Genomic DNA, 20,994 nt, shown 5'->3' with positions numbered 1-20,994 from the left:
TTAAGAAGCCCACCAACCTCCTGTGCCACCCTTGCAGCACAAGTTTTTCTGTAAGCGGTCAGGGAAACGGAGGAAAAAAAACCTCTGAGCTGAACAACAAATCTCTCCCCAAGGCCTGTGAGCTCCCAGCAGGGAAGAATGGCTGGCTTCACAGCGCTTCCATCCTTTGGGGAAAGCAGCTTTAACCAAGCAGCTCCACACAGCACTGCATCTTCACTAGAACTAACAGTGAGTTTCTCATTTCTGGGTGGATGTGACCAGATGCAGCCACTTTCGTTGCATTTCTGAAGAGCCACAAAGCAGCATTTGCAAAGCTGAAGAACACTTACATGCTCTCATGAGCTCATACACTTTCTCAGGACAGCCTTCAGGGCGCTCCATGCGATAGTCTTTCTCCAGCAGCTCATAGACTTGAGACAGGTCGATCCCAGGGTAAGGGGACATGCCATAGGTCGCAATTTCCCAAAGCAGAACACCAAAGGCTGCAGTGGGTAGAAAAGAAACAAAAGGAAAAAAATCAACAAACCTTGTTTTCATCTTAAATTTGAGAAGACTGTTTAGTGGGAGCGGTCACTAAACAGTGCAGCACACTTAAAGCAGCTCTGAGTGGCTCAGACTCCATGCTCAGCATTAGCTTCACTGTTAAAGCAGTGGAACAAGCCCCTTCGTCAGCACAGACAAGTCTCCTGCGATATGACAGAATAGAATTAGACTAATTTTGAATGTATCAGTTGTCTCAAACCTGAACGCCTTGAGATCCTTCAAGTCCTATTAAAGGCACAATTAAGAGACTTCACAGTGGATTAGCTGAAACTGTTTCACTGCAGCACTGCAGTCTCTTTCTCAGTTTGACAGCTCCTCTCATCTGCAGTCTCTCCCTAGAGGACTGGCACGTTTTAATAGCTCAGTGTTTTTTGGGGTGCCCTTGTTTAGCTGCAGACTGGAAGGGAAAGAGGGGCCTGGCAGTGAGAGCAGATTTCCAGCAGATGTGACCAACGAGACCAAGTCTGCGTGAGACATTTTGGTCACAGGGAAAGCTGAGCAGAAAAAGGGAGAGCACAAAAAGGTTCTTGAAACAGGAGAGGCATTCAAGTCCCCAGACTCAGCGGGGATGCAGGTCAGCACCGGGGTCAGGCAGCTAACCCAGGAGTCAGCCATGCAGAATAGACTCAACACCAGTTCAACAACCTGCATGTAATTGGTTCAGTCACCCTATTCTGGTCTTAAACTGAAGAGAAAGCGATTACAATTCTGCATAAGTAAGGAAATCACATCACATTACATGGTAACACCACCAAGGGCAATTTACATTAGACATTTCTGTGCACAATTTTCTTTGATTTCTGTCTCGGGGCAGCGAGGTGAAAAGCATCTAAACCATGGCATGGCCAGCAGCAGCCATGACCTCTGGGGACTGGCAGCTCGCTCCGATCAGATCCCCAAGTCCACTGCACTGACTGTCACTCTGCAAGGTCACACCAAGCCTAATTAAAGATACCCAATATTCCTTTCAGATCTCCAGGACTCCACCACTGCAGTACAGCAGGGCTCCCTGCAGCCACGCGGCCAGCAGCGTCACACAGCAGCTCGGAGCAGAAGAAACGCTTAGCTCAGCTCCTCATCTCCAAAACATTTTGTGTCAGCCATGCCCTATGAGTTCCCTCAAAACAAAGCCTCTCTCTGCACCGTTTCCTCAAAACTCCAGAGAACTTCACTGCTGCTTCACCACTGTCTGATCTTTTAAATGCACGGCAGATGCTGGGGTAACGTTTTCAAAGCGCCCCTGGGACGAAGTCCTGCAAACATCACCGGGCACTTCTGAGAATTTGACCAGTAGCTATGGGAGAGATATAAAACCCAAAGAAAGGCTGATAAAAAAGTAGAATGAGATTTTCTGCAGTCAGATTTCATAGAATTTAGCTCCATTTAGCTAAGCCTAGTCTTATCATCAGCACCTCAGGGCTCTTCAATAACCATTTGTCATCAAATTTTCTCTCTGTTTCTGCTCATCTCATTCCAAAGATTATTCTTTTAAAATGCAGAAAGACGAGCTCGGAGCTATCACCAGACAGACAGATACACACATAATTTTTTAACATAAAATGAACCAGATCCTCACTTTTCTCCTTAAAGTAGTTTGAAAGTTCCTGGCGATAAAGCAATATATTGCTTCACAGCTCTGTGCCAGAGCTCCATCAAGTCAGCAGCACGGCTGCCCTGCAGCCCCATTTCATACAATTCTATAAACACCACGGTGTCCTTTGTTTTCATACTTGTCAATGACTCCAACATGTAAAGCCAGGCCTGCACCCTCAGTTCTCCACACCAAGACCGACTTGGCAGAGATGAATTCCTGCACTCTGATACAACACAGCTCAGAGAGGGGAGCGCGCTCTGAGCTGTTTCGCAGCATCCTCAGTTCACAGCCCAAAACAGGACAGGAAGTCTGCACAAGACTATCACCTGAATTAATTTGCTCATGCAAATTCTTACCCCAGACATCAGATTTAATGGAGAACTTGTTGTAGGCCAGGCTCTCCGGTGCTGTCCACTTGATCGGGAATTTGGCCCCAGCGTGGGCAGTGTACGTGTCACCTGTCATCAGCCTGCTCAGGCCAAAGTCTGCCACCTTCACCAAGTGGTTCTCCCCTACGAGGCAATTTCTGGCAGCGAGGTCCCTAAAAACAAGAAGGAAAACAGGCAATGAGAAGTCTATCCTGTCACTTGTAGCAAGAGCGAGGAAACAGCAAGAGGCAGTTCCCAAAAAACCCGGGCCTGCATGTGATTATTTTGATCAGGGTATTACACAGGAATTATGCAGCTCTGCGCACCCATGGAAGAGGGAAAGTTATTTTCCATTCCGGCTTTGTAAGACTGGCAGCCCAACTTTTTTTTTTTTTTTTTAAATGCAAAACGAAAGCTCCAAGAACCCCCTCACTTTCAATAAAAGCTGCCACCCTCAGGATAAAAATAATGTAAAGAAATGTCAGTGCTCAAGTTATCAATAGCTGAGGAGGAGCGCTGAATTAAAGACGTCGCAGCGCCTCCCCTTCTTGCCCACCTCCCCAGCGCTTCCATGACCCAAACACCACCACTCACCCTCCACAACTCCTCTCCCAGTCCCTGTTCAGTGCCAGGTTTAACTCCCTCCCAAGTGCCACGTATCTCACAGCACAATGTTTTGTACCATACCCCCCCCAAAAAGCCAGGGGTGACCATAAGGACTCAGTGACAGCACCCACAAAAGCAGCAACCCAGCTGCCTAGCGAGGAGGCAGAACAAAGCCTGTGTGGGCAGCTGCAGGACAGCAGTTTCTTCTTACTCTTTCAGCCCTAATCTTCAAACAAGAGTGGTTCTGCCCTTTTCAAACTACCCTGGCCTCTGCTATCAGTACTTATGTTTCCAGAAGGCTGGATTATAAGCAGATTAAGCCTTTCCTCCCTGTTTTTTCACCTTGGCAGGTGAGAGATGCACACGTTGCATTTGCCACCCCCCTGCTCAAACATGCTGCCAGCATCCTCAGCAATGCATAGAAACATAAAGCACAGAAATACATTTCTCCTAATACCTGGTTTCATTAAAAACACTTTTTCAGATTATGTTACATGGAACTAAAAATTGATTCTACCAGAAAAGGTGAGATGTTCTCTAGATACGAGGCAGACTCTGCTGTTTCTTTTGCTTGTTCTGCTCAATGGGAATAAATTAGGGGGAGAAAAAAGTACATCTTACTACAAGGCCATTATATTTTCACAATGTTTTTGAATATATCTTCTTATCAATCCCGATTACTACAATGTATGTCTAAATAAAAGCTCCTCTTCATAATCAAATTCCTCCCCCTTCCTGATTCATTAAATGAGGTCACAGCCCAGCATTTGAATTCACGGATGTGAATTGTGACAACACTCTTAAAATAATTGGGTAGGTGGGTATGGGGGTGGCTGATAAGGAAAAATGCTACTATTTATTTTAGATAAATGGGTCATCAGAAATAAGATGAATTGAAATGAATGGGAGAGCAGACAAACGGGACTCACACAAAGCAGATTTTAAAGCTCACTTCCCACAGGCTGAAGGGATGGAATACTTTCAACAGAGCAATTCAAAGGGTGGAAATTTTAATTGCAGCAGCACCGTTTGCTTCATTGACTGATAGAAGCATTTAAACAGCTCCTTCAGGCAGCAAAAGCAACACATGTCTGAGGAACACCTAAAACTTTACACACGATCTTCATATTTGCCTCTATAAAAAACATGTGCTAATTCCACATTCTAGCTAATTGGGCAGGAAAGGTCACACTGTGGCACAGAGAACATCTTGTATTGAACTCAGCAGCTCTCATCTCTCACACAGGATGTGTCATTATATTGCTAGGAGGTCGCTCCTACAGACAAAGAATGCAAAGCTCCAGCTATAATTGCAGCACACTTAAAGGTCAGAGTCTTTGGGACTTTAAGACTGCAAAGACATTATTAAAGTCAAATAATTTGGACAATGGTGGACAATAATCTCTACAGAGGAGGGAAAAAGCGAAATAAACAAGAATGGACACAGGGTGAGATGGCACTAAGAGGGTGGCTTTGCTGTGAGCACCTGCGCACACCCAGCAGTGTCACCTGTCTGCAGCAGCCTTTAATGGCTGTTGAAACCAACGAAGGAGAAGAGGCTTATGTGAGCCACTAAGAGCCTGTTCCTTGAGGAAGCATTTATATCTAAGATGTTTGCTCAAACTGAAAAAGCACTGGTATGGCTTTAACCTATGTCTGCTTCAAAAAAGAAATAAAAATGGAGAAAAGCAATCAGAAGACATCCTATAGACAGGTAGAAGAGCATCCTATAGACAGGTAGAAGACCATCCTATAGACAGGTAGAAGACCATCCTATAGACAGGTCAACACACTGCATCAGAACATAGCAGATAGACAGGGTGTTCAATACAGGACACAGGATGCAGCTGAAGGGAAGGCTGTGGCAATCTTAAAGTACATCAGGAGATGTAGATTCCGATTCAGATCAGATTCAGGAGCACTCAGTGCCATTTGTACCTGTGGATGAAGTTTTTCTTCTCCAGGTACTCCATGGCTGAAGAGATCTGGGTTGCCATGTAGAGCAGCACCACTGCATTGACCTCCTGCCGGTTGCACTCACGCAGATAATCCAACAGATTCCCATAAGTCATGAACTCTGTGATGATGTAGAAAGGAGGTTCCCGTGTGCACACCCCTATGGACCAAGATAAAGTTCACTATCAATACCTGAGAGTATCAGGGACCCTTCAAGTCTGTCATCTCAGGCAACGTATATCTCTAACGGCTGCAAACATGGGAACTGCACAGAGAATGAGTTTTGCTTGGAAGTGGTTAACAGAGGATTTTAATTTCCTGCTTCAGGCTTTGGCAACTTGAAACGTTAGGGAGACGAGATCATTAAAAATCATGTATTACCGGTACAAATCGTGAATTTTGCCAGACAATAAGTGCCTGTATTTAAAGCCTTGGTATGGTAAGCAGCTTATCTGCTCCTTAACATCCATATCACTGCACAAGGGTTTAGTTCAAATCCCCCTGCTTGGTATTTATCACTTACCTAATAATTGCACCAAGTTCGGATGCTTGATCTCCTTCATTACTGCAGCTTCTTTCAAGAACTCTTCCACCTCCATGGTATCCTCCTGCAGAACAATAGCAAAGCTTTGGCAAGGACAGCGTGCACAGAGGAGGACACAAAAAGAACTGCAAAGTGACAGCATCAGCCCCAGTTCTTTCAAGGTAGTTTTTCCCTGTAGCCACATCACAATGCCAGGGAGCAAGGAACATTTTTTGTTTTGCTGGGGCTTTTTTTGTAGGATTTTTGTAAAAATACGTTTTTATCACTCTTATTGTAAGGGAGCTTTTTTGGGCAAGAAAATCCATATCCCTTTTGTGAAGGGCCTCTCACAGGACCACTCAGGAGTTGAAAAGGAAAAAGCTCAGCGCGCTTGTTCCTAACAAGAAAAAAAACCCACACAGAATCAACAGCACGGAAAGAGATGAAACAGGAACAAAACCAAAAGAAAGCCTACACCCAAGCTAAGGTCTGAGCCACTGCTGAGATGCAAGCCCCCAGTTTCAGTGGGTCTGAGCAAGAAAACCCCACTGCAAAGAGAAGCACGGCCAACAGCAGGGGAATTGAGAGCCTGAGGTTTCACAGATTTCATCCCTGGCATTTAGAGCCTGACCCATGACGTAATGGGTCTGGGCAGATGTGTCACTGCCTATTTGTTGAGCACCATAAAGTTGCTTGGCACAACAGAAAGCTGAGGAAGATCCAATCTTGCTCGGAAGATACATATTCTGAAGCAAATATACCCCCACGGCCCGAAGGTCATTTCAAAGTGGTGCAAAAATACAGATCCATTCCTAAAGCAATGTTTCTTTCTAAATCCATATTTTTTTTTTCCATCGGTGGATTAATGTTGACAGCCTACATGGACGAAGTGTTTTAAGGAAGGATTGGAAAGGATTTACTGCTGCTGGTGAGAATGATAACAGTGGGCTGCTGCTGTAAGATCCAGCCAGCACTCTGCTCTGCAGTTAGCGATGAGAGCCTCTTTCAAACAGCTTCAATCCATCATTCACTATTCGTTGCCAATTAGCTTGATTGGCAGCTGTGTTTTTCTGAACACGCTCTGTCAAAACGAATCACCCAAAGGTCCTGGGGAACAGAACTGTAAACCATTTTCTTTAGCAAAGGAAACAGGGTTAATAATCCAGGTTGCAAAAGGAACCTAAACACGCACTTATCTTATGTATGCTATGCAGGCTGCACAAGGCTGCTCCTCTGCATTGCTGCTCCGTGGTTTTAAATCTATTGCCTTTCACTGACCAAATTAATAGGAAGGATGCATGCAGAGAATTACAGTAACAGTGATTTCCCTGAAAATCTGATGGCAGAATTTTACCAGCTTCCATCTTCCGCTGTACAAAACCACAGAACAAATAAAACAGTTCCAGCAATACGGTATTTTCCCAGAAAAAACAGGGCAGTGCCTCAACCTGCAATTGCACAAAGCTCACCAAGGAACAGCTCCATGCTGCCCCATCTGCTGGGGTAAAAAAACATTAAATAAAGCTGGGCAGCTCCCAGCAGCTCCACCACTGAACAGCCCTCACAGGGAACTGAGTTTGGGGCACAGGCACTGAGACAGGGCATGATGCTCCAGTGCAGCCCCTGCAGCCCTCCTGCCCCTTTCAACAGGATCAGGAGCAAAAAAGCAAACACAGAGCACGTCGTGTCATGGCCACAGACCCTGTGAAATCCTGCTGTGTCTGATGCAGGTCGCTGGGTTTCCCATTAAACATTCCAGTGGGAACCATCTAGACCCCAACACGCTGCCTAGCATTTGCCAGTTACATGAGGCTGAAAAAACAGCCTGTGCAGCATTTGTCTTCTCGTGTGATCCATGCTCTGTGCTAGCTGTAACACGACAGAAAACCGAACGACAAATGGGTGCTGCTGAGCACTGCTCCACAACATGAACTGCGTGGATCCTCGGTGCCTTCAACCCTCCCTCCCCTCCATCCTTCTTCTGGAGCAGACAGGGAAGGAACAAGGAGAACCGTGTGAAGCTGTGAAAAACATTCTCTGGCAGAAAACGAAGCGAGTCACTTGAAGCTGCCGAGGGCTTGTTTTCCCATGTAGAACTGGAATATAAATGCCATTTTTAAGTATCGCCCAAAACTTTGAAGGCAGCTGTAGCCCCACCTGTCAAGCACCAGACTGATGGATTTAAAGAAGGTGGAGTATAAATTTGCTTTTAAGGATGGTTTTAGTGTGCATAATTGCAGACTGAAGTGTTTCTTAACTCTCTTCTTGGTTCTTCCTGCATTCCCCAGTGGCACACACTGTTCCATATTACATTATGAACCACTTTCAGTCATGTTTCATTAAACATTTATTTGATGTATTCGAAACAGTCATGGTCTGTATTGAGGTTTCTCCAACGCACAAACAGAGATTCGATGGCACTACGCGTCGTTTGCCTTTCTTGATGGGTTTTAGAGACATGGTACAGGAATGCAGCAGTGATACTCTGGTACAGACGAGGGACAGGAGGCATCAGGGATCCTCACATCACAGCCAGAAAGCAGAAAGAAGACGCTGCAGCAAACTGAACGTTCCGAGAAGCAATTTGTCTCTCTCATGTATGGCGTGGACTCTTTGCTCCCCCTGCTCACAGCCCGGTCCCACCGCACAGCGCCCCGAGCAGCCCCGCAGTCCCCGTGCGGTGGCCCTAACGCTAGGTGTCACCCGCTGCCTGTGTAAGCTGCTGCTTCTGCTCTTCTCCACTGGGGAGCCCGAACGGGAATCTCCACCATACACAAAAGGCCAAAATGGAAATGCTTTCTGCGGCCATAGCAACCCAGAAATACTGAGGTTGCCGCTGTTCAGACAGCAAGGAAGAAATATTTTCCCCAAATCCAGGCAGTTTTCTCCCCCTGACACTATATATCTATACAGCTCTCTGCACTTCTAAAGTTCCACTGCAAAAAAACCCCATCAAAACCCAAGAAGAAACAAACAAAAAGCCCTCTTCTGTTTGTTTCTGCAAGACCAACCCACATGTCCATGCGAGGATAGAAAACATGGTGTCAAGTTAGCATAAAACTCCTATTAAGCAATCAAATGCAATGTGTGTGGATGGTGCCAGAAGATCTCAAGACACATTTATAAACATAAATGAATTAAGCAATGACCTTCTGAACTCAGAGCATTATTTGCATTTCAAGAGGCAAGGAGACCAAGACTCAGGAATAAGGGAGCAGAGCCAGAAGCAGAACTGATTATCCAGTCCCTCATTAAGCCCTCTTACGAATTTTAATACACTTTAGCTTGGATGCACTTTTTCCTCCTCTTATATCTTCTGATAATAAACAGCTGTGAACAATTGCCTAAGACTACTGGGTACAAGGAGCTTGTCTTTTGGGAAAGAAGCCACATGAGACAGACAATCAAAGCATTAAGAGTTTCCCTGAAATACAGGCTTTGAATTTTATGTTGGCTGAGTCACAGTCCCCAACCTTCCTTAATACATCAACTTGTGTTAGCATGTTCACCTATGATCAGCACACCTTTGCCCCCTCTTGAACGCAAGGGATGCCACAGCAGTACCTCTCTAAGATTTCATCTGTTCTAAAGCAAAAGCTGCTCTGTTAACACCCTCCCTTGCTCAGTTTACACAGAGAATCATGAACTCATCAAGTTATTTACTATTCTAGGCCAAAGTACAGAAAGGCACAGCCATCACCAACCCCAAATTGTCACGTGGGGCTGGAGGAAGTCAGCCAGCTTGAACTCACTTCCTGCTGAAAAGGAAACAAACAGGACTGCTCAGGGTCCTACCTTTAGGGTCTTCACAGCCACTGTGAGGCTGTACTTCTTCCAGACTCCTTCATACACCTCTCCATACTGCCCGCCGCCCAGCTTGTGCTTCATAGTGATGTCAGTTCTCTCTATCTCCCACTTGTCATAGTTTGGAGACACCCCGTAAATAGTGGGCTTGTTGCGCTTGGGCGCCGGGTAGTGCAAAGTGGTGATGAGCCCATCTGCTACCGTTGAATGATGATGGACCAACTCTGCCAAGGTGTTGAAGCGGCTCTCTGAAGAGACGTACAGCTGAGGGAGCAAGGAGAACAGAAAGCTCAGTCACGTCACTGACACTGGAGCATCCACCTGCAGAAACCACGTTGTGAAGTCACGACAGAGAAGCCCCGCATCGCGTCCACTTGAGCTGCAGCACCACGAGCTCTGCAGAAGCCCGGAGCTGCAAAAGATCAACATCTGCATGGGAAGTGCACAGATTCTAAAGAAACAGACACGCTTTGCTGAAATAGCATGGGAGGAATGACTGCAAATAGCACTGCACTGGCATGCTGTTGCTTGAAATGGTTTTCTGGTCTGGTCAGTGAGGGTTGTGGGATGCTTCTCAACAGCAGGGATTTCCTACCTCTGCGTCTTGATCACATTATTATTATTATTTCAATTATGACATTTTACCTTCCTATTTTATGAAGTTTCAGTAACAAACTGGTAGCTTCCCTGCTGTTGGCCTAAGTAAGATAGCTGGCCTGCTGCATCCTTGACATGGGCACAGATCAGTAACAGAAATAAAATTATTACTGAGTGGGGATCTGTCGAGACACATTGGTAACCCATGTTTGTTACCTTTTAACATCCAAAGAGAAGCTCCATTTTGAGCCTAAAAGCTTATGGTAGGCAATGGACAAGTGATTCCCTGCTACAATTTAGTACTTCCAATTTCACACTCAAGATCAATCTTCTGCTACAGGAGGTGACAAAAGCCACAAACACAGTAAGAACAAAGTGGTGCTGGTAGCACTTGATGGAGAGGGAGAAACCTTCTGACTCACTGGATATGCACTCAACAGTGCAGTCTGTGCATGTGCAGCATCCATCTGTCTCATTTTGCAAGGCAGGGAAGCTGACAGGGATGCCAATCATCCCCAAATCCCAGACCTGCGGCCAAGCACTACTTCCTCCACCCAGACAGAATGCTTGGATGGAGAAAGAAAACACATCTGTGAAGTTCCAGCAATAAGTGAACATGTCTAACAGAAAATGGAGATGCATTTGCAGAGGGGGAAAAAATGTTTGCAGGGAAGGAAGAAAAAAGGTCAAACTTGAGGAGTCTTTGAACTGGAGACTGGCAGATTCTGTACAGATGCTCCTTTGCAAGCATCTATTTACTATAAAAATGAGAATAAGAGGCACTGGAGAAGAACAAATGTTCTGAAGGTTACATGAGCACTACGAATAAATACAGAAAATGAAAAGGTGAGTGAAAACAGCAACTGCATCACCTAGGGCAGCCAGAGTGACAGGAGAGGCCTCTCAGCACCCTGCTTCCCCAACTCCCTGCTTCAGTTTGTGAAAATCAGGCAAAGGCTTAAGGATGGATGGTGACAGCATTGGCAGCAGTTGCTAAATCACACATGCCATGGACATTGTAAAAAGAACTGCAGTGGTAAAATGCTCAGCTCAGACACACGGCACCACCCCAAGAAGACAAAATACAGGAGAACACGACCCACAAATTGGTCAGTGACTGCTACAAGCTGTAGGGTGACTGCTGGCTTTCAAGCTTTGCCCTTTGCAACAGAGCAATGCCATCTGTAGGTTTTCTGGAACATGAGCGTTATCCAACAAAGGCAGCGACACCGAGAAGCCAACCTTCCTGCTGCAGAGCAATCACAACCCCCACTACAATGGGGACGGCACCCAGGCTCCAGGGAGTGGGAGAAGATGCACAGTGGCCAATGTTCCTGTAAATCACTTGAACAAAACAATTACCTGCTTGAACCTGAATCATTAACTACTCTGATGATAACCTATTCATTCTCCTTTTGCTACATTTGCTGATGGCAAAGCTCCTATGGAAGCTCTGGGGAGCGAGAGCTCAGTTTCTAACCAAACTGAGTCAAATATTTTTTTGGTGAAGTAACTGGATCAAACCTCAACACCTGTCATGGCCGGGGTGAAATCACCTTAAAAACAGATGTTCTGAGAACAGAAGGGTGCCAACTTAGGAGAGACTCTTACCGCTGCATGGCAAGAAGCAAACAGTTCTTCAGACCACCGAGTGTTTGCCAGCACAATCAGAATGTAAATCAATGTCAATTTGGGAAGCACTTGCAGGGTGAGCAGTGGAACAAGCTGTTCCTGTGTTACACAGAGGACTAAAATGTGTAAAATGTGTACAAAAGTGAGGATAGATGTGTCAAATTGTGCTGAACTCTTGGATCACCTGGAATATTAAGGAACCATGGAGAAGGAAGCTGTCCTTGCTTTTATGATGCCTGCATCTCACAATCTCACAGAAATGAGAAATATTTCTATTTTTGTGACAGATTATACGATCCTATGAGAAGGAAGTTAAATAGATGGCCAAAGGTTTCACAGCAAACCTGTTACAGGTTGGGGAACAGAACTCAGGATCCCCATGCCCAGGCCGTGGGACAGCACTTCATGCCTTCACACACACAAACATAAATGAAAAATAAACCAAAAAAAACACCCACCCACCACACATGCTCATTTTGGAGGCAATTTTTCTCCCCCTGGCTCCCTGACTGGAGGTAGGGTTGCTGATCCATGTGAACCACATCCTTAACCCAAAGGGATTCCCACCCTGCCATCAGCCAACAACCTGAAAAGCATACACCAAAAAGCTGATTGAGATTCACAGTAAAGGAGCTGACCTGCATGCAGTTAAGCCACGAGCTAAGGAAGGTTCCACAGTGAAGGAAGCTCCAAGAGAAGCAAGACACGTCCTGTGCTGCTAATACTGAGGACAGCAGGATTTCACACAGTGGCTGGGCAATGCTGTTTGCTCAGTCTGGTTACTCAATAGAAACCTTCTACTACCAAGTCAGGAAAACCAAGTGCTCTGCTCCACGGAAGTGGTTTACCAAACGACTAGCTGCACCATGCCAGCCAAATCAAAAAGGTCATTTTGAGTATCTTATTTAAATAATTAAAAAAAAAAAAAACACACAAAACATTAAGAGGTGGTCCGGAAGAATACGTCCCATTAAAATGGGAAAGAAAAAAAAAGGCTCCCTGAGGAACTGATGCTGAATCTCAGTGCTAAACTGATGCTAAAGCTAAGTACCCATCTCCCATCTTTCCCTCTTCCTCTTTCTTACAGCAAAAAGACAGCACAGGGCTCTGCGATGCATGGCACACCCCACACCAAGCAGTTGTTGTGCACACTTCTGTAAAAGCTCTTTGCTCTCACAGTTGCAGGACACAATCCACCACAGCCATTCACCCTTCCTGCAGCACTTGCTGACGCTAAGCTCCTCAGACAGGCTGACTAACGATACAGCAGGCCGTGGCAGCCCCAGGTGCCCAGGGAGCTGGAGGTAGCAGCTTTCCTTCTGCAGAGCCACGCAGTGCTGCAGCACGGGTAATGGAGCATGACAGCAGCAGCTCTGAGATCCAGCAGCCTCCATTTCACGAGGGGAAAGCAGAGATATTGGCTGCCTGTACTCCTCACCCTAAACTCTGGCAGGTGAAAGGAAGAGCGGCAGGCTGGAGGTGGGCCACAGAGACAGCGTGCTGCTGCCCAGTTTGTTAACACAAATGGAAACAAATGAGACTTAACATGCCAGGCTGCTAATTGCAGCGTGGCACAGCGTAATTCCCTTCCCTCGGCACACGGCCACCTCCTCCCAAAGCCCAGCACTCGCTCACTGCTGCTTCTCTGTTTTGCATTTCCAACCACCACCGGCTGCAGGTCTGTTTTAGTGCATTGTGCTGACCTGCACATTTTATCAAAAAAAACACCAATTCAAGCAACTTTGTGGGAAATGAACAGTTGACCTGAGCAATACAGAGCTGAACAAATTATTGCTTTGGGGGGATAAAAACGGCTCTGCTGGGATGAAAGCCTTCATACGCCGAAACCTCCTGCAGTTAAAATGAAGAACGTGCCATGGCATGAGGGACACATGCTTATTTACACTGACTGAGGGAGGCCGGGGTTCACAATGTTCACATGTGCACACTGCTCATCTGCCAGCATCCATGTGAGTCAAAGGGGAATCAGCTACAGGGACAGCAGGAGGAAGGATACTGCAGGTCACCACGCACACCCCTGAGCGTGCAGCACATCTGCAACTCACAGTGCTGATTTCGACCACAGAGCATCTACAAAGAAGAACCAAAGCACTGTAACTTGGATATATACCACTTTCAATAACTGTCAATTACCAGGTGCTGGCAAGAGCCTCAGCAGCCATGCTCCAGATCCATGCTGCAACTTCTGCAGAGATCTGAAGAGGTAATGCTCACAATAGATTCATTAAAAACAAGAATTGCTGAAACCTAATGCCAGCCAAAATGTTTCCATGAAATTCCAACAAAAATCTGTGGAAAACCTCATTCTTATGTTAACATTTCTCTGCAGCATCCATTGAAACGCAGCACAGTTGGAGTGCATAAAGATAGAAAAGAAAGAAGATGACACTGGAAAAGGGGTCCACAAATTAGAAGGTGCCTACCCATTTTCAGTGGTCACATGGAAATACTGTGGAGAAATTAAAATAGTTTAAAATGAGGCTGAATAGTTCAAAAGGTATTCTGTTCCTAAACTTACAGGGCTATTAGCAACAGGCACAGACTTCTCTGATTTGGCACTCCTAGAGGTTCTTTTGAACATCTGTAATGAAAATCCATTGCCAGATAGCATCTTATTGATGGTATCTACTGCATTCAGCTCTGATGTAGCTCTGGGATGGCAGTTTGCTACTGAGCTGTGTTACATCTCAGCAGCTGGCTAAAGGAATAAGCGTGTTTCATCACAGCCTGGTCAGAAGCTCACAGTTCATTATAACTGCGGATGCTGAACGCTGTGATCGGGGCTCACAATTGCACATTTCAATTATTATTCCTCGACCTTGAGCACTAGTGCACAAAGCACTCCAGCAAGGTTTCCTCTGGCAGCACGGGCAGCCTGCAGCCTACCTTCCCATCGGACGCAGTGTTTATTCTGTAGTGGTACACCCTTCCCTCGTAGCGCAGTGAAATTGATCTCTGTCCTGGACTGCTCTCACTCTCTCGCACGAGAAAGCTGCCATTGATGCCGCTGCTCAGCAGGTACTCAGCAGCATTACGTGACACCGGTCCGTGGTACCACGAGTGTTTCTCCAAACTGTTCACTGGGGTGATGTAGTTGCTGGGTACCCAGCCTTGTCCATTCTTCGTTTGGGCCTCACACCACTCGCCATTATGATTGTAACCCAGGACACGAAGCTTTTCACCTAAGCACAACCAGAGAACACATTTAGACACAGCAAATCTAGGAGCAGAGTAAAAAGATGGATTATTTCTGGCTTACAGGTCATTAGAATGGGTATCTGACTGAGCAGGGACCATGTGTGTCTCTTTAAGCTTAAGTGGACCACTGAAGCCAAATAGAATGACATGCATGCTCCAAGGGTCTGTGAAATTTTCATGCAGTTCTGCAGCAGTTCTGATGCTGTCTGAGCTTAAAAAAAAAGATTCCAACAAATTTTATTTGAGCTGAGTTGGCTTGATGGGGCAAGACCAGGAGTGGATAAATGGCAAAAATCTGTTCTGATTAGCAAGCAAGCAGACTTGAAGTGCACATAAGGAATGAGAGGATCAAGTAAGAAAACACTGCATCTGCACAGTCATTTTTCATAGGAGGACTGCATGCTGGAGAACAATAAAAATGACAAAGACCTGCATCTGAAGTCAGCCTACTTCAATTTCTCAGCTCAAATTCTTGTTCTTAGTGGAGACCTCCTTCTGACACAACCTTGTCCAATGCAAAAACCTCAAATAGTTTTAACCTTTTAAAAGGTTATGACTTCAAGAAATATTTGTATTTGTTTCAGAAGAATTCCCACAGTAAAAAAATTCCACAGTGTGTAGCGCATAACTCGGCTGTTCCACTGTGGCTTTCCTTTCTGTGCTTCTCACTGATTCCTGATCCCATCCTGCACAATTCTCTTACCTTTAGTTATGCTGAGAGTGTTGTCCCCACTCGCCACAAAATCATACAGTGCAACAAAGAGGTGGGGGTCATTTTCACTGGGGCAGGACAGGAGGTTCTCCTTGGAGTTCCAGCGAGCGGCTTCACTCAGCCCCTGGGGCTCAAAATCTGACACGACTGGCCTCTGGAGGGCTTCTGCAGGAAGAAAGGGGAGAAAAGCAGGTTCATTCTTGCTGATAAAAGCCATCTGCTTAGCCCTCGTGCTACAATTTTTCTAATTTTCTCAACATCCACGTTCCTCACGTATGGATCATCCCTTACAGCAGACCTCCTGCCACATGCACACAGTGCTGTGGCTGCGGAGCCCCTTCCCATCACATGAGCTGCCTGCTCTGGCCATGAAGCAGAAGGAAACCCTCTGCCTGCAGGCAGTGCTGCTCACGTCAGCTGCTGGCTCTCCATAAATCCTTCAGTCTTACCTAAGTGCTGCAATGGTTAGACTTGAAATAAGCAGACACCTCTAAAAGGTAAATCCCTTAATTACCCTATAAATGAAATCACCGGAACTTGAAACACTGAAAGTCAGGCAGGGTGAGATTTATAAGATGTGGTGTACACAGAGTTAGATACATATTTTTGTAGTCTATGCTATTTTTAATCATCTCTCCTCTTATTTGAGTAAAAGCTGGGCCATTTCTGTTACCTCTCTGCCACCTGCCGCTCTCAAGAGAAGCACACAGCGAGAGCGTATGCTGCACCATGCACTCTGCAGGAATCTTACAGGCCTTGAGAAAAAACCGATTCCCAAAAACTGAGCTTCAAACGTGCACAGTGAGGCACATTAGGTGTGTAATAATCAGTCAATATTAGGCATATCCAAGTAGGTTGGAGAATTCGGCTCCACTGCTTCCTGCCAGTCCTTCCCTCCAAAGCCTGGGGAAGGCTGCTGGGATGTCACCAGGAGGTTGGCTGCACATTGTGCCAGTGTGTCAGCCCAGGGGTAACCACACAACGCACAGCCATGCTTTGGGGATGGGGCTGTCAGAGGCAGGAGATCCCCTTTCAGAAAACGAAGCTATCAGCACTTCACCACACAAACGTAGCTGGCAGACGGCTGTGAGCAGCAATGCTGCCCAACACAGCACACAGCAGGCCCTGCGCCTTGTGGGCTGACCGTAACCTCGGCAAGGAAGGAAAACGCCTGCCCCGTGGGGTCTGATTCAACAGGAAGGCCGGAAATCCAAGGCGGGCTCCCCTCCAGCACAGCCAGGCCCATGCGCGGCCAGGAGAGGGATGAGGGGGGAGAAGCTTGATGGACTGTGACAACACGCGCTGCTAAAGGTCTGGGCCCCTAGAGGAGGCTATTAGCAGATTCAGGACACAAATCTAAGATGCAAGAGAACCGGAGAGGACAGGTCTGTCTGGGTTCCCTGTGCAGCCAGCTGTCGGCAGCATTCACCTCTCTTTGCGATACCCCTGGTAAATCTGCCCAGACATGAGCACGCTTCAGAGCAGCAGACAGTGCAGCTCATTCATATCGCTGCTCAGAGAGCTGGTGGTGCCCCAGCCCCGCAGGCACCCGAGGTCAGGGGATGGCTCTGAGCACCTCTGGAGCCATGCTGTCCCCGTCCATTGCGGGGAGTGGGACACGATGGCCTTTAAGGGTCCCTTCTGACTCAAACAGTTCTGTGATTTTATGACGAGAGTCTTTTCCAACACACTATAGCTTCTTCACCACCTACACTGGTCTTATCCACAGCTTCACAGCACCACTGAGCCCCTCAATAGACCAGATGTCTCTGTTGAGTCAGCCCAGCTGCTGTGCCACAGGGCAGTGTCCTCACTCAGTGATGCGGCAGGAGGCAAGTCCAGCTCCATTGGTGAGCTCCATTGGTGATCACCCAGCTGAGATTCCTCCAGGCAGCCACAAAGCTTGCTGCTGCATCTCTGCAAAACCACAGCTTGATTCCATCGCACCGTGCTCAGGTGGCACCTGGATGCCTGGGAGGAGTCCCAGGGCAGCAGTGTAATTCAGCTCCGCACTTGCAACAGCTAAACACAACTCTCCAATAGCAGACTAGGAAATGAGAGAGCGGAGCTTTTATTCTGAGGCATCAGCCATATGGATGCCTTTTTTTTTTTTCCCCCCTAAATTAAGTCTGCACCAGGAGATATTTATGTTTGTACACCAAAAGATTTCATAAGCATAGCCATCCCCTGCTAATTACTGTTTATGCGAAGCCATGAATCACTGCTAGGGACTGTGTAAGAAGTTCTGTGATGTGAACAGTGCTGGTCCAGACCAACACAAGCAAATTCCCTTAAAAATGTAAGTGAAGGGTTGGAAAAGAGGCAGAAGCACAGCATGACAAGCAGCTCCACCACAGCTGACTGCGGGGCAGTCCTGGGGGGAAGGAGGAGACCTCCTGTCTCCCTGCAAAACAAACATCCTGTGCTCTTACAAACTGTGCTCGCATTTTTTCCACAAGGTTTCCAAAGCAAGGGAGAACAGAATACACTCAGTAATCTCTTTGGAGTCAAAGCACATGCTGTCTAAAGCTTTTCCTCTCCTTACCTTCCTCCTTCCTTCCTTTTCCCCTAAAAGAAATTAGGATATGGGGCAGAATCACTGCAGATTTAATGCACTCCCAAAGCTCCCAGCCTCTCTGTCCCACTGATCTGGTCACTGACAGATTCCCTATCCCTGATGGAACAATATTATCTTCCAGGAGAAAGGACCAGCATCCACAGACAGCATCTGGTTCCTGCTTCATTGCCCACACACAAATAGGGCCTACAAACGCAGTGCTTTGCCTTAAGAAATGCTAAGTACCCTCAATGGCATGGCTTCTCCCACTCCCACTGAAAGATCACTCCATTATCTTCCATCCATTGTTAATTTCTTTTTGGAGAGTTCACTCTTCTATGAGCCTGCAGGTTCCACTACAGCTCATTCATTGGGTATTTTCCATTTGTAACCCTTTAACAACACAGTAAATACCATCTTCCACCAGAGAGATGATCGCAGTTGTGGATGCACAGAGAGGAATAGTGGATCTAGCAGAAATTCAGAGTTTATTTTTAAGTCTGCTACTAAACTGCTGCCTAATCTTAGATTAAAATATCTGAGAGAAGAAGGGGAAAGAGTGGCTAGATCCAACTGAATCATAAATGACACCTCTGTATTTCTGAAAACTTCAGAAGTGAAGCTTTTGGTTTGGTTTCTTTACAGAGCAGAAGTGGTGAGGTTTGCCCATTTCAGAGCCTGGGGAGGGGCAGCACTGAACAAGAACTGCAGAGGTTTGGAGCTGTAGTGCCCCATCTTCTTTAGCAGCTCAGGACTGAGAAAGGAAGATGAGCGTGGGTCTGCGATGATCGGTTTTAGGTCTGAAGACAGCTCTAGCTGTATGAAATCGTAATACTTTTCTCACCACAATCCATGGGAAACAGTAACAAGCATCATCAGCCAGGTTTTTTTAACAAGGATGGGACAGGCAAGAACCACTGCAGCAAGCACACAACTAGCAGGCCACTACAGAGCCAGAACACTTATTTAAAAGCAAAAACTCTACTGAGAGATGGCAGATGTGAGGCCAAGAGGTGAGGAGCAGAAAACATAAGGAGAACACAGACAGAAGGCTCTTCCCCAGGAGGCCATGGCTATGGGCTTCTCCTCCCCGAGCTCCTCTGCTCTGACTGTAACAAAACACACTGAATTAAGAAAAAAAAATGATATATGGGCAATCTGACAGCTGGCAGGGCAGAAAATGCTTCGGTTTGAAAACAAAGGGCTTGAGTAGTGCCTCTACACCAGTTTTCAGCTTCAGAGAGGATGCTGACAGGTTTTAAACAAGGTTTCTGCTTTTCAGTGGTAGAGCAAACCCAAAAAGGCAGCGAGACTATTCCAGCCCCTATTTGGGACATGGACACGTTCTGCTTTCCAGATCAGATTGGCAGCAGTACTTGCTGTGCCTCGTCCCTTCTACTCTTTACCCTTTCTTGGTGTGAAGTGAGGGTGGAATTATTCAGTTTGGCACAGGCAAAAAGGAGGAAGCAGATGACAGAAGTTCAGATATCTCACATCTAAAAACAATATTTACTAGGGGGGATAAAACTGAGAGCAAAAAAACGGCCAGCTTAAAACACGAGCATGGAAGCTCAGTAATCACACAACCAGTTCAAACGTATTTTTGATCACGTTAAAACAATCTCCGAGGTCTCAGTTCAGCCAAATGCCAACACACAGCATGCAGGGCGGTCTGCCCACACCCTGCCACGGCACACAGAGACACTGAGGTTGGAAAAGCCCTGTCACCACCCCAGGCCCAAGCCACGTGCCCACTGACACATCCCTCAGTTCCCATCCCCATGGGTCTGACACACCTCCAGGGACAGCGACCCCAGGGCCCATGGGCAGCTGTGCCAGCCCTACACCGAATTATTCCTCCTGCCACAGCACTGAGGGGATGTCACAAAGCATCCTCCTTCCTGCAGGTTAACAGAGAACACGAAGCTCTGAGAACCACCGCAGACAGAAACCTTTCAGATTGCTTGGCCAACACACGGGTTGGTGCATCTACACAGTGGGACTTGGAGCAGCCTCACAGTGTTCGGAGCGTCTTCTGCAGACCCCAATCTCAAAACAACACCTTCAAGAAGTTCCTTTACTAATTCCACAAACTTGATCCTCTGAGCCAGGTGCTAGCCATCACACACACTGTCACGTTGCTTTTTTATGAAGCACAAAAAACAAAAGAAGAGATTGAATTAGGTAACATTCTTCCTATCCTCCCAGCTGCAAATGGTTTGCCATATAACCAACGGTCCATTCAACCTCTAAGCAGTTCTCTCTGCAGTTTCCTCGTCTACTAAAGCAACCCAGCTTTCCTCTCATGCCTACAGCAGCTTCCCATACAGCAAAGACAAGAGCAGAGTAATCCTCCAGCAATATCACTATAATCTCCATAATCCTTCCAGAAGCTCCAGTAAGACAGGCAGGGAACAGCCCAGCCATGTCACACAGCTCCCAAGATGTGTCTGATAGCCTCAGCACAAGCCTATCCCCCTCCTGAGGATCTGCCAGACTGCCCTGCAAGCTTTAGTGGTTTCCACCCAAATGAGCCCCACCTGTAAGAACCTGCTATCTAAAGCCTACGGCAGGCAGATGGCTTTCACTTGTGCCCTCACATTGGGCACTGGCACAAGCTCCTACTGCTCTTCTGCTCAGCCCTCTCCGCAGGGCTCTCAACCTCACCACAACCTGAATACAAAAGCTGTGTGGGGCCCCTTCAGCTGTAGAAATAACAGAAAGCACTCCTTTGTTTTCCCTTCACCTCCTGCTTTGCTTTCCAAGAAGTCCACCATCAGAGCATCACAGTGGGTCCTGCTCTATCTGTGTCCTAACAGCTGCCACAGCAGCAGGGAAAGCACATTAAGATCTCAGTTGTGGAGCTTTAACACACCCTTGGGT

The 20,994-nt window shown here is 46.7% G+C and overlaps 1 protein-coding gene across 2 annotated transcripts in view; it reads right to left on the bottom strand.

Moving 5' to 3' along the window:
- The window catches only part of ABL1 (ABL proto-oncogene 1, non-receptor tyrosine kinase), a 65,759-nt gene that overhangs the window by 6,945 nt on the left and 37,820 nt on the right, over positions 1-20,994 (bottom strand). For both annotated transcript variants that reach the window (XM_048965746.1, XM_048965747.1), the window contains exons 2-8: positions 15,546-15,719; positions 14,531-14,826; positions 9,386-9,658; positions 5,591-5,675; positions 5,050-5,227; positions 2,494-2,678; positions 330-482 (exon numbers count right to left, since the gene is read on the bottom strand). In XM_048965746.1, the coding sequence (XP_048821703.1) occupies positions 330-482; positions 2,494-2,678; positions 5,050-5,227; positions 5,591-5,675; positions 9,386-9,658; positions 14,531-14,826; positions 15,546-15,719 (1,344 nt within the window). The remainder of the gene's footprint in view (positions 1-329; positions 483-2,493; positions 2,679-5,049; positions 5,228-5,590; positions 5,676-9,385; positions 9,659-14,530; positions 14,827-15,545; positions 15,720-20,994) is intronic.

Source organism: Lagopus muta, chromosome 19, assembly GCF_023343835.1.
Source record: "Lagopus muta isolate bLagMut1 chromosome 19, bLagMut1 primary, whole genome shotgun sequence".
Taxonomy (NCBI): domain Eukaryota; kingdom Metazoa; phylum Chordata; class Aves; order Galliformes; family Phasianidae; genus Lagopus; species Lagopus muta.
The sequence above is the reverse complement of the archived record's forward strand: the minus strand, read 5'-3'. Positions and strand labels throughout refer to the sequence as shown.